A 14,385-nucleotide genomic window follows, 5' to 3' on the forward strand; every position below is an offset into this window, starting at 1 on the left:
AGTGTGGTCAAACCTCCACTTAACCTGTGCTAGAATCTTTCTCAGTAAAAAGATGCATATGCATAAGAGGAGAGCCCGAGGACAGGTCAAGTGTGGGAAAAGAGGTGAGATAATGGGCCAGAGGAGAACAAAACCCAGAACTACCCCATAGACATGAGTTAAGATACACATGAGTCAACATAGACGTGAGTCAATGTAGACATGAGTCAACACACACATGAGTCTACATACACATGAGTCAACACACACATGAGTTAGCAACCTCTTCACTGCACTCCTGCCCGTTGGGGAGGATGCCCATACCCTTTCTCTCCAGACTGGCATCTCTGCCTTGCTCTGTCTTGAATAAATAAACCTCTTCTCTGTGTGCTTTCCACATGTTGTGCTGTGTCTCTAATCATGAACTTCACACCTGTATTTACAGTGTTTGCCTCCTTGGAACATTCGTGCTTTCAAATGAGGCAAGAGCCAGGCGATCCTTCCTTCTAGTCCCCAGGCCCTGGTGCTCTAGCAGCTAGGACTCTGGGATTTCATCCAGGCTATGCAGGTCCAATTCCAGGGCAGGGAACTAAGCTCCTGCTTCAGGACTGCTCCCTGCTGTCTCTCCAAGGACAGTGGCAGGCAACGCCTCTAGTGGGGCTGGACAGTGAGTGCTCGGCCAAGAGCAGGACCGCAGAGGAGGACAAGAGGAATGGTTATGCCAGCCAGCTGGGCTCTGAACCAGTGACCCTGCTTCACGTGCCCGCCCAGCAGCAAGATGCCATCTGCTCAGGGTCCCCTCTGTCCCTCCTCCCCTTCCTTCTCCATTAACTCGCCACTGAAAGGTGCCCCCCAGAAGTCATGTCCATGTCCTAAGCCCTGGAACCCATGAGTGTAGCCTTATTCAGTCTTTGCAGATACGATTAAAGGATTTTAGGATGAGATTGTCCAGGTAGGCCCTAAATCTAATGACAAGAGTCCTTACAAGGGACAGAGGAGGGGAGACCAGACTCGGGGTGGGAGGTCATATGAGGACAGAGGCAGAGATCTGGGCGATACCTGGAATGCCTGGGCGGCTAGAAGCTGGGGGAGGTAGGAATGCAGGGGAGAGCGCGGCCTTGCCCACACCTTGATCTCGGGCATCTGGCTCCAAGTGAAAGTCATTCAGTCGTGTCCAACTCTTTATGACCCCGTGGACTATACAGTCCATGGAATTCTCCAGGCCAGAATACTGGAGTGGGTAGCCTTTCCCTTCTCCAGGGAATCTTCCCAACCCAGGGATCGAATCCAGGTCTCCCTCTAGCTCCAAAGCATGAGACTAAATTTCTGTTGTTTAGAGCCCCTCAGTGTGAGGTCTTTGTCGCGACCCGAGGAGCCTCATTGACAGCCAGCAGGCCTTGGCCATGCTGAGGCCCCTCCTGCTTCCAAAGAAGCCCAGGAGGACTCATCCAGTCCCGGCTCTTTCCTCTCCAGCCTGGACCCGCACTCAACAAGTCCCTGACTCCCGAAGGTGCTCAGTGAATCTTACCAACAGTGCCCACTCGGGCTCAGACCCTTCCCCCAAACTCTGCGGCTCTCAGTCCTATAGACCCCACGTCCATCCGTCTCAAGTCCAAGTTCTTCTTTCTGCCCCAAGCTCCATGCCCATCTGTGACCTTGGTGGGGTAGTGTTGTCTGTATGGGGGCACAGGATGCTGGAGAGGGCAGCCCTCAAACCCCCCAACACCTTCCTCTGCTTCCTACCTGCCCGCCAGACTACATGTGACCCCACCTCCTGAGTCCCGTTCCTCCAGCTCCCTCAGGGACAGCATCAGGGGACATGAAGGACACAGGGACCCCCAGAAGGCACAGAGCCCTAGGCACTCAAGGCCTGGCAAGAAGAAGGATCCTCAGAGCCAGCCGTCTGCAATGCAGACACCACTGGTACAGTGGGCATGGGGTGGACCAGAAGCCAGCTGGCAGCCTTAGAGGAATTGTTCCTTGTGGGTGGCACTATGGGTGTCCCAGGGTTCATGATAGACCCCAGAGGTCCTTAAATCAAGCCAGGGTGTATATGCCCACCTGGTATACCACCCCAAGCTCCCTTTCCTCCATGCATCTCCCCCCTCCCACCCTACCAGCCCCACCGCTGCCCCAGGGAAAAGCCAGTCTCCCCCTGAGGCCCAGCGTCTCCTCCTGCCAGCCGCCCTCCCCACAACAGTGTTCTTTGCAGGAGGGGACTGTTGGTCCCTGTGTTGCTCCAGAACCTTCTGTGTGTGAAGAAATGAATGAACAGGGACTCCCTGGTGGTCCAGTGATTAAGAATCCACCTTGCAATGCAGGGGATGCCAGTTCAATCCCTAGTTCAGGAAGATCCCACCTGCCACAGGGCAAAGAAGCCCAAAAGCAGCAGCTCCCGGGCCCTAGAGCCCACAGGCTGCAACCGCTGAGCTCACAGGCCCAGAGCCTGTTCCCCACTCAAGAGAAGCCGCCTAACGAGAGCCTGCGCACTGAGTCACAGACAGGCCCAGAGCCTGTTCCCCACTCGAGAGAAGCCGCCTAACGAGAGCCTGCGCACTGAGTCACAGACAGGCCCAGAGCCTGTTCCCCACTCGAGAGAAGCCGCCTAACGAGAGCCTGCGCACTGAGTCACAGACAGGCCCAGAGCCTGTTCCCCACTCGAGAGAAGCCGCCTAACGAGAGCCTGCGCACTGAGTCACAGCAGGGCCTGCTGTGCGCAGCCAGAGAAGGCCCACACATCGCAACCCAAGACCCAGCACAGCCAGAAGCAAAAATAAACAGATAAATTTTATACAGACACAGATGCAAACCAAGCCCCTCAGCCCGTGTGTGCCCAGGCAGGGGCCACCTCCTGAGGGCCGCAGGGAGGTCGAGCACCTGGGCAGCTGGCAGGGCAGCTGGTGGGAGAACCCTGGGCAGGAAATAGTGCAGAGGCAGCAGGGGCAGGAGATCAGCCACCCCCCCACACACAGGCCTCCAGACTCCAGACAGAGGTGACCCCCACACCCTCGCTCCAGCTCCAGTCAAAGACCCCGCCGCTCCTGGAGGAAGAGGAAGGGTTGTGGCCAGGCTGGAGAGGCCCCACCCCCACAAGCAGCCCTGCACCCTGACGGTCTAGGAGTTCTACTCACTGGGGTCACCCTGAAGTGCCTGCCCCTCTCCCTCGGGGCTCCAGCCTCTGCTGACCCATGCGGCCTCCTCCCCCTCCAGCCTTACTTCTTCTCCACTCTGGGACCATGTCTCCCTCAGTGACCCTAGGCCCCTGACTCTCTGTCTACTGTGGCCCCTGACTCTGTCTACTGTGGCCCCCAGCTCCATCTACTGTGGCCTCTGACTCTGGCTACCACGGCTTCTGCTTATTCCGCTGTGGCCTCGGCTTCTTTTCACCTCGGCCCCCAGCCCAGCACCCCCCGTCCCCGCAGTGCCTGCCTCTGCACCCACAAGGTCTCAGGCCAGGGTCAAATTCCTGGGGGTCCCACAGTTCAGGCCACACACACCTGGCCCCACCACAGCCAGACCACAGACCAGACATGACGTGGAGGCAAGCGGCCACAACTGGCGGGACAGGAAGTGGGTGAGTGACCCCATCTATGGGGTCACACAGCCCATCCCAGCCTGCCCCTCACAGCATCAGCCTCACCAAGAGCCCAAATGGCCCAGAGTGGGGCAGGGTCTGCTGAGACTACACAGCCATCAGGAGGGCCTTGACAAGGCCTAGGCCTCCACCCACTCCGGCACCTCTGGGGCAAGCGAGCAGAGGGACCTGCAGTGTGGGGCCACATGGCCAAAAGGCAAGGGCCCCTCCCAGCTGCACTGGACCCTTGGGCAGTCATGAGCAGGTGGGTCCCAGAAGCTGTTGAGGGTCATCTCCTCTGTAGCTGGGCATACTAGGGCCTCCTGGAGTGGGAGGACAGAGGACATGATCCAAAAAGAAAGGCAGACTGCCACCCACCAGACACAGAGCAGGATGTTGTACATAGCAGGCTGAGCTGGGCTGGGAGCTGAGAGCTGGACTGGGCTGAACAGGGCTGGGCTAGGCGAGCTGAGCTGAGCTCGGCTGAGCTAGGCTCAATTAGGCTAAAATGGACTGAGTTGGGCTGAACTGGACTGAACCAGGTGAGCTGAACTGAACTAGGCTGAACTGGGTTGCACTGGGTTGCACTGGGCTGAGCTAGATGAGCTGAGCTGAACTAGGCTGAACTGGGCTGCACTGGACTGAGTTGAGCGAGCCTGGGATGAACTGGGTGGGCTGAGTTGGGTGAGCTGAGCTGAACTGGGCTCAGCTGGGCTCAATTAGGCTAAAATGGGACTGAGCTGGGCTGAACTGGGCTGAGCTAGGTGAGCTGAGCTGAGCTAGGCTGAGCTAGGCTCAATTAGGCTAAAATGGGACTGAGCTGGGCTGAACTGGGCTGAGCAGGGCTAAGCTGGGCTGAGCTAGGTGAGCTGAGCTGAACTTGGCTGAACTGGGCTGAGCAGGGCTAAGCTGGGCTGAGCTGGGTGAACTGAGCTGAACTGGGCTGAAATGGGCTGAACTGGCCTAGGCTGGGCTAAGCAGGGTTAGCTAGGTGAGCTGGGTAAACGGGGCTTGATTGGGCTGAACTGGACTGAACTGGGCTGGGCTAGGCAAGCTGAGCTGAACTGGGTAGAGCTGAGCTGAACTAGGCTGAACTGGGTTCAATTAGGCTAAAATGGACTGAGCTGGGCTGAACTGGGCTGAGCTAGATGAGTTGGGCTGAGCTGGGCTAGGCTGGGCTGAGCTGGGCTGAACCAAGCTGAGTTGAGCTGAGCTGAATTGGGCTGAGATGAGCTGAGCTGGGCTGAGCTGGATGAACTGAGCTGAACTGGGCTGAAATGGGCTGAACTGGGTTGAACTGGCCTAGGCTGGGCTGAGCAGGGTTGAGCTGGCCTGAGCTGGGTGAGCTGTGCTGAGCTGGACTGAACTGGGCTGAACTGGACTGAACTGGGCTGAACTGGACTGAACTGAGCTGAACTGAGCTGGGCTAGGCAAGCTGAGCTGAACTGGGTAGAGCTGAGCTGAACTAGGCTGAACTGGGTTCAATTAGGCTAAAATGGACTGAGCTGGGCTGAACTGGGCTGAGCTAAATGAGCTGGGCTGAGCTGGGCTAGGCTGGGCTGAGCTGGGCTGAACCAGGCTGAGTTGAGCTGAGCTGAATTGGGCTGAGATGGGCTGAGCTGGATGAACTGGGCTGAACTGGGTTGAACTGGCCTAGACTGGGCTGAGCAGGGTTGAGCTGGCCTGAGCTGGGTGAGCTGTGCGGAACTGGACTGAACTGGGCTGGGCTAGGCAAGCTGAACTGAACTGGGTAGAGCTGAGCTGAACTAGCCTGAGCTGGGTTCAATTAAGCTAAAATGGACTGAGCTGGGCTGAACTGGGCTGAGCTAGGTGAGCTGAACTGAGCTAAGCTGAACTGGGCTGAACTGGGCTGAGCTGGACTAGGTTGGGCTGAGCTGGGCTGAACTGGGCTGAGATGACCTGAGCTGGGCTGAGCTGGGTGAACTGAGCTGAACTGGGCTGAGATAGGTGGGCTGAGCTGAACTAGGCTGAACTGGGCTAAGCTGGGCTAGGCTGGGCTGAACTGGGCTGAGATGAGCTGAGCTGGGCTGAACTGGGCTGAATTGGCCTGGGATGAGTTGAGCTGGGTTTAGCTGGGTGAACTGAGCTGAACTGGGCTGAGATAGGTGGGCTGAGCTGAACTAGGCTGAACTGGGCTAAGCTGGGCTAAGCTGGGCTGAGCTGTGCTGAACTGGACTGAACTGGCTGAGCTGAGCTGAACTGGGCTGAAATGAGCTGAGCTGGGCTGAGCTGGGCTAGGTTGGGCTGAGCTGGGCTGAACTGGGCTGAGATGAGCTGAGCTGAGCTGAACTGGGCTGAAATGAGCTGAGCTGGGCTAGGTTGGGCTGAGCTGGGCTGAACTGGGCTGAGATGAGCTGAGCTGGGCTGAGCTGGGTGAACTGGGCTGAGATGAGCTGAGCTGAGCTGAGCTGAGCTGAACTGGGCTGAACTGGGCTGAGCTGGACTAGGTTGGGCTGAGCTGGGCTGAACTGGGCTGAGATGAGCTGAGCTGGGCTGAGCTGGGTGAACTGGGCTGAACTGGGCTGAGATAGGTGGGCTGAGCTGAACTAGGCTGAACTGGGCTAAGCTGGGCTAGGCTGGGCTGAACTGGGCTGAGATGAGCTGAGCTGGGCTGAACTGGGCTGAATTGGCCTGAGATGAGTTGAGCTGGGTTTAGCTGGGTGAGCTGAGCTGAACTGGGCTGAGATAGGTGGGCTGAGCTGAACTAGGCTGAACTGGGCTAAGCTGGGCTAAGCTGGGCTGAGCTGGGCTGAACTGGCTGAGCTGAGCTGAACTGGGCTGAAATGAGCTGAGCTGGGCTAGGTTGGGCTGAGCTGGGCTGAACTAGGCTGAGATGAGCTGAGCTGAGCTGGGTGAACTGGGCTGATATGGGCTGAACTGGGTTGAATTAGCCTAGCCTGGCTGAGCAGGGTTGAGCTGGCCTGAGTTGGGTGAGCTGGGCTGAACTGGGCTGAGATGAGCTGAGCTGAGCTGAACTGGGCTGAAATGAGCTGAGCTGGGCTAGGTTGGGCTGAGCTGGGCTGAACTGGGCTGGGATGAGCTGAGCTGAGCTGGGTGAACTGGGCTGATATGGGCTGAACTGGGTTGAATTAGCCTAGCCTGGCTGAGCAGGGTTGAGCTGGCCTGAGTTGGGTGAGCTGGGCTGAACTGGGCTGAACTGGGTTGAACTTGGCTGAGATAGGTGAGCTGACCTGAACTAGGCTGAACTGGGCTAGGCTGGGCTGAACGGGGATAAACTGGGCTGAGCTAGGCTGAATTGGACTAAACTGGGCTGAACTGAGCTGGTCTAGGCAAGCTGAGCTGAACTGGGTAGATCTGGGCTCAATTAGACTAAAATGGACTGAGCTGGACTTAACTGGGCTGAGCTAGGTAAGCTGAGCTGAACTAAGCTGAAGTGGGCTGAACTACACAGCCTGAAAGATTGTTGCTGAGCCGTGATCGATGCTGGGATTCTTGGCCTCCGGAGAGAGGAATTCAATCCAGGGCCAGTGACAAGGCTTGATCGCTCAGAGCTTTTGTGTGTTAAAGTTTTATTAAAGTATAAAAGAGATAGAGACAGCTTCTGACATAGACATCAGAAGGGGGCAGAAAGAGGCCCCCTTGCTGGTCTTTAGGAATAAGTTATATGCCTATAAGGAGGCTGTTGCTTATAGGAAATGTCTCAAAACTCAGAGACTGGCACCAGGCCCCTCACCCACAACATGCATTTTGAGATAACATTGGCACAAGGTGAGTCATCCCAGGCCATAAAATGATTGACATGAATCTTGAAGAAAGGCAGGTTTCCAAGCAAATACATAGTCTCATTAACATAGCTTAAGAGAACATTTGCATGAGTAAAACATACTGGTTTGTCAAGTTGGTTCTGAGTCTTAGGTGGAACTGACTTGAAGAAAGACAGAGTCTAGGTAAATACATAGTTCATTAACATAGCTTAAGAAAAACATTTCCATAAGAAAAATGCATTGGTTAGCTCAAGGTTTGAGAAAAGTTAAGTTCAGGTGGAACCAGGTGTCGTCATGGCAACAATTCTAGAAGAAACCTTCTTTTTAAATTTGTACAGAGAAGGGAAAACGTCTGACACTTGCAGCCTGTTTCCTCCCGCCGCTTAAGAGAGATAAAAATGTCTGAGACTTGCAGCCTGTTTCCTCTGTTTGGAGACCCCTGGCCTTCCTGCCTGTTGCCCTCTCAGTTGGTCTAAACTGAGCTCTTCTTGGCTTGGCTGAGATTAACTGGGCTGTACTAAGCTGGGCTGAATTGGGTTGAAATGTTTTAACTGAGTTGACCTGGACCAAGTTGGGTTGAGCTGGGTTGAAACGGACTGATCTAGGCTGGGCTGGGCTGGGTTGGACATGGGTGGACTGGGCTAGTGCCTGAGTTGACCTGGAGGCGTGGGTTGAGCAGGGATCACTCCCAGAGCCCAGGTGTCCAGCCAGATAGCACCCTGTGTTTCCTGGGGGCACACAAGGGCCATGCAGCCCCAGGGTGCACCTCTGACTCTCCCCTCTGCCTTCACCTGTTGACAGGAAGGGGACTACGAAAACACAGGTGTAGCCCACACCCTCTGTAGGGGCCATCCAGGGGGCAGCCCTGAAGGACTGATTCGTTACTGGGCTTCCAGCCTCAAAACCCTCATAGTCCATGGAAGTCAACTGCTGGTTTAGGAGAACGGGTGGGGGACTTTGTCGGGGCCAAGGGCGGGGGGCAGTGTGACTGAGACACTACCCAAGGAGTGGGAGGGGGACACAGAAGGCAGGCTTCCCCCTCCCCACTGGAGCCCCAGGACAGCCAAACCAAGCCCCCACAGACTCAGCTTCAAGCCCAGACTGCTGTCTCTGCTTAGCCCACTCTCTACTTCTCACAATCCCCCACACCCTGGGGGAGGGCAAGCTGCGCCCACCACACAGAGGGCAGCTGAGGCTCCTACAGTGCCCACAGCCTCAGCTGGTCAGAGAGAGAGCCCTGTGTCAGCCAGGACTCCCACCCAGGAGTGGCCTGACCCAGAGGCCCCGTCTGACGAGCTTGTGTGGTCCACATGCTCAGAGCCCTGGGGGGCATGCTCAGAAGCGGCTCAGCTGGACTCAGGTGGGCCCTGCTGACCCCAGGGGCATCTCGTGAAGCTGTGTGACCCTGGGCCAGTCACTCACTCTCTGTGTAAAGGAAAGGTGGGCGTCGCCCTGTCCTCGTGGGGCTGTCAGGGGTCCGGTCAGCAGACGGCTGCTGTCTCACAGTGCACCCTGTGTTTCAGTGGGTGAAACCAGCCCCAGCATCTTCCCGCTGAGTCTTGAGAATGAAGACCCGGCCGGGCAGGTGGTCATCGGCTGCCTGGTCCAGGGCTTCTTCCCATCGGCGCCCTTGAACGTGACCTGGAACCAGAGTGGCAACGACGTGTCCGTCAAGAACTTCCCTGCCGTGCTGACCGGGAGTCTGTATACCATGAGCAGCCAGCTGACCTTGCCGGCCAGCCTGTGCCCAAATGAGAAGTCGTCCGTTATCTGCCAAGTGCAGCACCTCTCCAAAGCCAGCAAGACTGTGACCGTGCCCTGCAAAGGTAAAGATCAGAGGGCAGGCTGGGGTGAGGCCCCGTCCTCCTACCCCAACCCAGCGTGGACCATTTTCCTGTGGGTGCTGTACACAGACAAGAGGGGGTTGAGCCCCCGGTGGGGGTGCCAGGAGGGGCCCGGGCTGGAGCTGGAGGCCAGGGGAGGCAGGCAGAGGGCTCACGGACCTGCCCCGCCTCTCTTTCAGTTCCAACTGTGTGGTGTCCAAGCTGCGAGCCCAGCCTGTCCCTGCACCCACCTGCCCTCGAGGATCTGCTCCTGGGCTCCAACGCCAGCCTCACGTGCACACTGAGTGGCCTGAGAAGCGCTGAGGGTGCCAGCTTCACCTGGAACCCGACAGGTGGGAAGACCGCCGTCCTGGGGTCACCCAAGCGTGACTCCTGCGGCTGCTACAGCGTGTCCAGCGTCCTGCCGGGCTGTGCCGATCCCTGGAACAGCGGACAGACTTTCTCCTGCTCTGCCACCCACCCCAACTTGGACAGCTCACTGACCGCCACCATCAGGAAAAACACAGGTGGGCCTGGACCACCGCGCGTGGGCGGCAGGGCACTCCACATGTGAGGCACCCTCCCGAGCCTGCCCCTCCCTCTCCAGCCCTGCGCACCCCTCACAGAGGGAAACTGAGGCACGGACGGGGGGCCCAGGGGACAAGGGGCGCTCTCCTCCCCGTGCAGACCCCTGACCCACTCTCTGCCCTGCAGGGAACACGTTCCGGCCTCAGGTCCACCTACTGCCGCCGCCGTCGGAGGAGTTGGCCCTTAACGAGCTGGTGACGCTGACGTGCCTGGTGCGGGGATTCAGCCCCAAGGACGTGCTGGTGCGCTGGCTGCAGGGGAATCAAGAGCTGCCCCGCGAGAAGTATGTGACCTGGGACCCCCTGCCTGAGCCTGGCCAGACCGTCGCCACCTTCACCGTGACCAGCGTGCTACGTGTGGATGCTGAGGTCTGGAAGCAGGGGGACACCTTCTCCTGCATGGTGGGCCACGAGGCCCTGCCCCTGGCCTTCACCCAGAAGACCATCGACCGCCTGGCGGGTAAACCCACCCACGTGAACGTGTCCGTGGTCATGTCAGAGGTCGTGTGTGTGTGTGTGTGTGTGTGTGTGTGCGCGCGTGTGTGCACATGGGTGTGAGCACAGCAGTGAGGGCTGAGCTAGGGCTGACTGCGAAGCAGACACAGCCTGGTGGGTACTGAGAGCGGTGGCCCCACGGAAGTCCCAGGGTGGGGGAAGGGCTGACTCGGTCACTTGTAGTTCAGGAAGCTGCCTCTAGGGGCAGCCAGGAGGCACGAGCCAGGCAGAGCGGGGAGCCTGCCAGCCAGGGAAGAACCAAAGCTAGCCCAGGACCGGGCTGGAGGAGGAGAGGCTCAGGGAGGGCTGGACGGCAGGGGCCCCACCCCATCCTCTGCACTGGAGAGCCCCTGACGGAACAGAAAGGGGCCACCCCTGCCCCGGGCGCAGCTCCCCCCTCCCCACACCCCACCGTTCTGCACGCACACATGCTCTCATGTATGCACATGTTCCCTCTCTCACACACACACACATGGACACGCACGCACGCGCATGCTCGCCTAGCCCTGCAGGTGCAGGAAGTTGACAGCCCAGACCCAGCTCCAAGAAGGCTAGGGGAGTCCACGCCGAAGTACCCAGACGTTCCCCGGGCCCAGCTCCACTGCCCCAGGCCCCTCCTGGCCTCAGGCCCCACTGTGTCCAGCTGGGCACAGCTCAGGGACCCACTGGAGAAGCCTGGCACCTGCTCCCTGCTTGGCCTCCATATTCAAGTCTCCCATCCCTTCCTGAGCCCAAGTGTGGCCCAAACCATGGACAGTATGGCGGAGGGAGGGGTCAGAAGAGAGCACCTCCACCCAGGGACCCTCAATAGCTTCTGCTTGGAGCTCCGGGCAGGAGGGAACCCTGGGGAGACGGAGCCCAGGAGGACAGGCTGTGACTTCCGTGGGGCACCTGCTCCAGGGCCCCCACAAGGGGGCAGCTGGGGCCCTGCTCTTGTCTAGACACCTTCTGGGCGCCCCCAGGGGACATGGCCTTCTGGCTGCCTCTCTCTTCTCCCAGGGCCAAGGTGGGCTGGAGACCCCTGCCAATGCTGGCCACTGCCCCCCCTCAAGGGTCAGTCCCCAAGGGTAATGGGTGAAGCAATGGGGAAGTGCTGCTGCAGAGAAGGTGGACCAGCCTCCTAGAGCCAGGACCCAACCACAGGAGGAGCTTTCTAGAGAGATGGGGAGGAGGAAGGGTCAGCAGATGAGGGCGGAGCCAGCAGACAGCACAGAGAGAACACGTAATGGATGGAAGGGGGGACAGACAGGTGGACAGGAGGATGGATGGATGGACAAATTGACAAACAGGTGGGTGGATGGATGAATGGTCAGACAGATAGATGGATGAACAGATAGACAAATGGATAGACAGAGAGTTGGATGTATGGAGGTTGGATGGATAGGTGGATGAATGGACAAACAGGCGGATGGGCAGGTAGATGGATGGACAGGTGGGAGGGTGAATGAGTCGACAGGTGATGGATGGGCAGGTAGTGGATGGATGCAGAGGTGGATGGATGAATGGATGGATGACTGGATGAGTCAACTATGACAAGCAGGTTCAGATCCCACTTAACATGCAAGGCCTAGGCCTGGGACCCCGAGCTGGGGCTTTCACCTGGGCCCTCCTTGCGTTCCTTGTAGCTTTATCAGCCATTTCCTGGGAGACCTACAGAGCCCCTTGGTCTTGTCCATCTAGCCCTTGGCACACTGAGTGACAGACCAAGACCCATGTCTCAGGTTGGAGCACCCTGAGGGTGGGCTTGGCCAGTCTCCTCTGGCCCCACCCAGGGCCCAGGCCAAGAAGGTCCAGAACAAGGGCTTGCTGAGGAAACAGGCAGGGCTGGGAGTCAGGAGACCGTGGCCTTTAACTGTCCTTGGAGCAGCAGAGCCATGCCCACTCCTGCCCTGCCACGTCTCTCCCTAAGGTGTCCTGAGACCCCAGAGGCAGGAGTCCTGCGGGCGTCTTCCAAGCTGCAGAGTCCTGGCCCCTTTCCTGGGCGTCTGCAGCCTCAGTCCTGAGACTGGGCACTGGCTGCCAGTGTCCCCTCCTGAGAGTCGGGGCAGGGGAGGGCACTGGCCTGGCCCCGCCCACGCAGGCCCAGGCCTGGCAAACCCTCTGTGTCTTACAGAACCTCAGCCCTGGTTGGTGCTGGACCTGATGCAGGATGGCCCCGAGGAGGACAGCCCAGAGGCCAGCCTGTGGCCCACGACCGTCACCCTGCTCACCCTCTTTCTGCTGAGCCTCTTCTATAGCACAGCACTGACTGTGACGAGCATCCGGGCCACACCGGACAGCCGGGAGGTCCCCCAGTACTGAGCAGGAGCCAGTCAGGCAGGTGGGCAAGGAGGCAGAGCCGTGGGCTGAGGGGGGAGTACCCAGCCTCACCAGAGCTTGATTGTCCCTCCCCAGTGGGGGTCTGGCCTCAGAGGGGTATGGTGCCCGCAGAGACAGAGGACTTGTGCAGGCTGGGGCAGACCCTGTGTGCCCCTCCAGGGCAGGGCATCTGCTTCCCTGGTGTGGCCATCCCTGGACTCAGCCAATGTACAGCAGGCAGGCCATGGTGGGGACAGGGCCTTGGCAAGGACCCTGCCCACCTCAGGAGCCCACCAGGACCTGACCCCTCTTGTGTTGGCAGGAAGGAAACTTGAGGAGCCTCCAGAGAGCCCAGCTGGACAGAAGTCAGCCCCGGTCAGAAGTCATGTGCCCACCCACAAAGGCCTTCCTTTCTGGTGCAATAAATTATCCCACAAGCAGAAGTTTTCAGACTCTGAATGAGGGGAGGGGAAGGAGAGGCTCTGGACACACAAACACCTGCCTCATGGATGAAGGAGGGTCTCAGGTGCATGTACAGGGTTCCCTTGCCTAGAATCATGAGCTGATCCTGCCCCCAAAATATTAGGCAAAGACTAGAGCTAGGCTTCATCAGAGTATAAAGTAAGACCTCTACAATAACTGCACTCAAGTTCGTGGTCTAATCACTGAGTCCTGGTCCTGATTACTGAATTCTAGTTCTGATCACAGGGCCCTGGTCCTGATCACTGGGCCCTGGTCCTGATCACTGGGCCCTGATTTTGATCACAGGGCCCCGGTCCTGATCACTGAGTCCTGGTCCTCATCACTGGGCCCTGGTCCTGCTCACTGAGTCCTGGCCCTCATCACTGGGCCCTGATCCTGATCACTGAGTCCTGGTCCTGATCACTGGGCCCTGGTCCTGATCACTGAGTCCTGGTCCTGATCACTGGTCCTGATCACTGAGTCCTGGCCCTCATCACTGGGCCCTGGTCCTGATCACTAAGCTCTGGTCCTGATCACTGAGTCCTGGCCCACATCACTGGGCCCTGGTCCTGATCACTGAGTCCTGGTCCTGATCACTGGGCCCTGGTCCTGATCACTGAGTCCTGGTCCTCATCACTGGGCCCTGGTCCTGATCACTGAGTCCTGGCCCACATCACTGGGCCCTGGTTCTGGTCACTGGGCCCTGGTCCTGATCACTGAGTCCTGGTCCTGATCACTGGGTCCTGGTCCTGATCACTGAGTCCTGGTCCTGATCACTGGATCCTAGTCCTGACCACTGAGTCCTGGCCCTCATCACTGGGCCCTGGTCCTGATCACTGAGTCCTGGCCCTCATCACTGGGCCCTGGTCCTGATCACTGGGCCCTGATTTTGATCACTGGGCCCTGGTCCTGATCACTGAGTTCTGGTCCTGATCACTGGGCCTTGATTCTGATCACTGAGTCCTGGCCCTCATCACTGGGCCCTGGTCCTCATCACTGAGTCCTGGCCCTCATCACTGGGCCCAGGTCCTGACCACTAAGCCCTGGTCCTGATCACTGAGTCCTGGCCCTCATCACTGGGCCCTGGTCCTGATCACTGGGCCCTGATTTTGATCACTGAGTCCTGGCCCTCATCACTGGGCCCAGGTCCTCATCACTGAGTCCTGGCCCTCATCACTGAGTCCTGGTCCTGATCACTGGGCCTTGATTCTGATCACTGAGTCCTGGCCCTCATCACTGGGCCCTGGTCCTGATCACTAAGCCCTGGTCCTGATCACTGAGTCCTGGCCCTCATCACTGGGCCATGGTCCTGATCACTAAGCCCTGGTCCTGATCACTGAGTCCTGGCCCTCATCACTGGGCCCTGGTCCTGATCACTAAGCCCTGGTCCTGATCACTGAGTCCTGACCCTCATCACTGGG

General features: G+C 58.5%; 1 gene segment (V, D, J or C); it reads left to right on the forward strand.

Annotated features, from left to right (window-relative positions):
• Positions 1-12,945, forward strand: part of LOC110139667 (immunoglobulin heavy constant alpha 2-like) — a 46,416-nt gene extending 33,471 nt beyond the window's left edge. The window contains 5 exon segments of the C gene segment in view: positions 8,823-9,125; positions 9,323-9,649; positions 9,837-10,169; positions 12,318-12,524; positions 12,825-12,945. Of these exon segments, the coding sequence occupies positions 8,823-9,125; positions 9,323-9,649; positions 9,837-10,169; positions 12,318-12,505 (1,151 nt within the window).
• The last annotated feature ends 1,440 nt before the right edge of the window (positions 12,946-14,385 follow it).

Source organism: Odocoileus virginianus, unplaced genomic scaffold, assembly GCF_023699985.2.
Source record: "Odocoileus virginianus isolate 20LAN1187 ecotype Illinois unplaced genomic scaffold, Ovbor_1.2 Unplaced_Contig_44, whole genome shotgun sequence".
Taxonomy (NCBI): domain Eukaryota; kingdom Metazoa; phylum Chordata; class Mammalia; order Artiodactyla; family Cervidae; genus Odocoileus; species Odocoileus virginianus.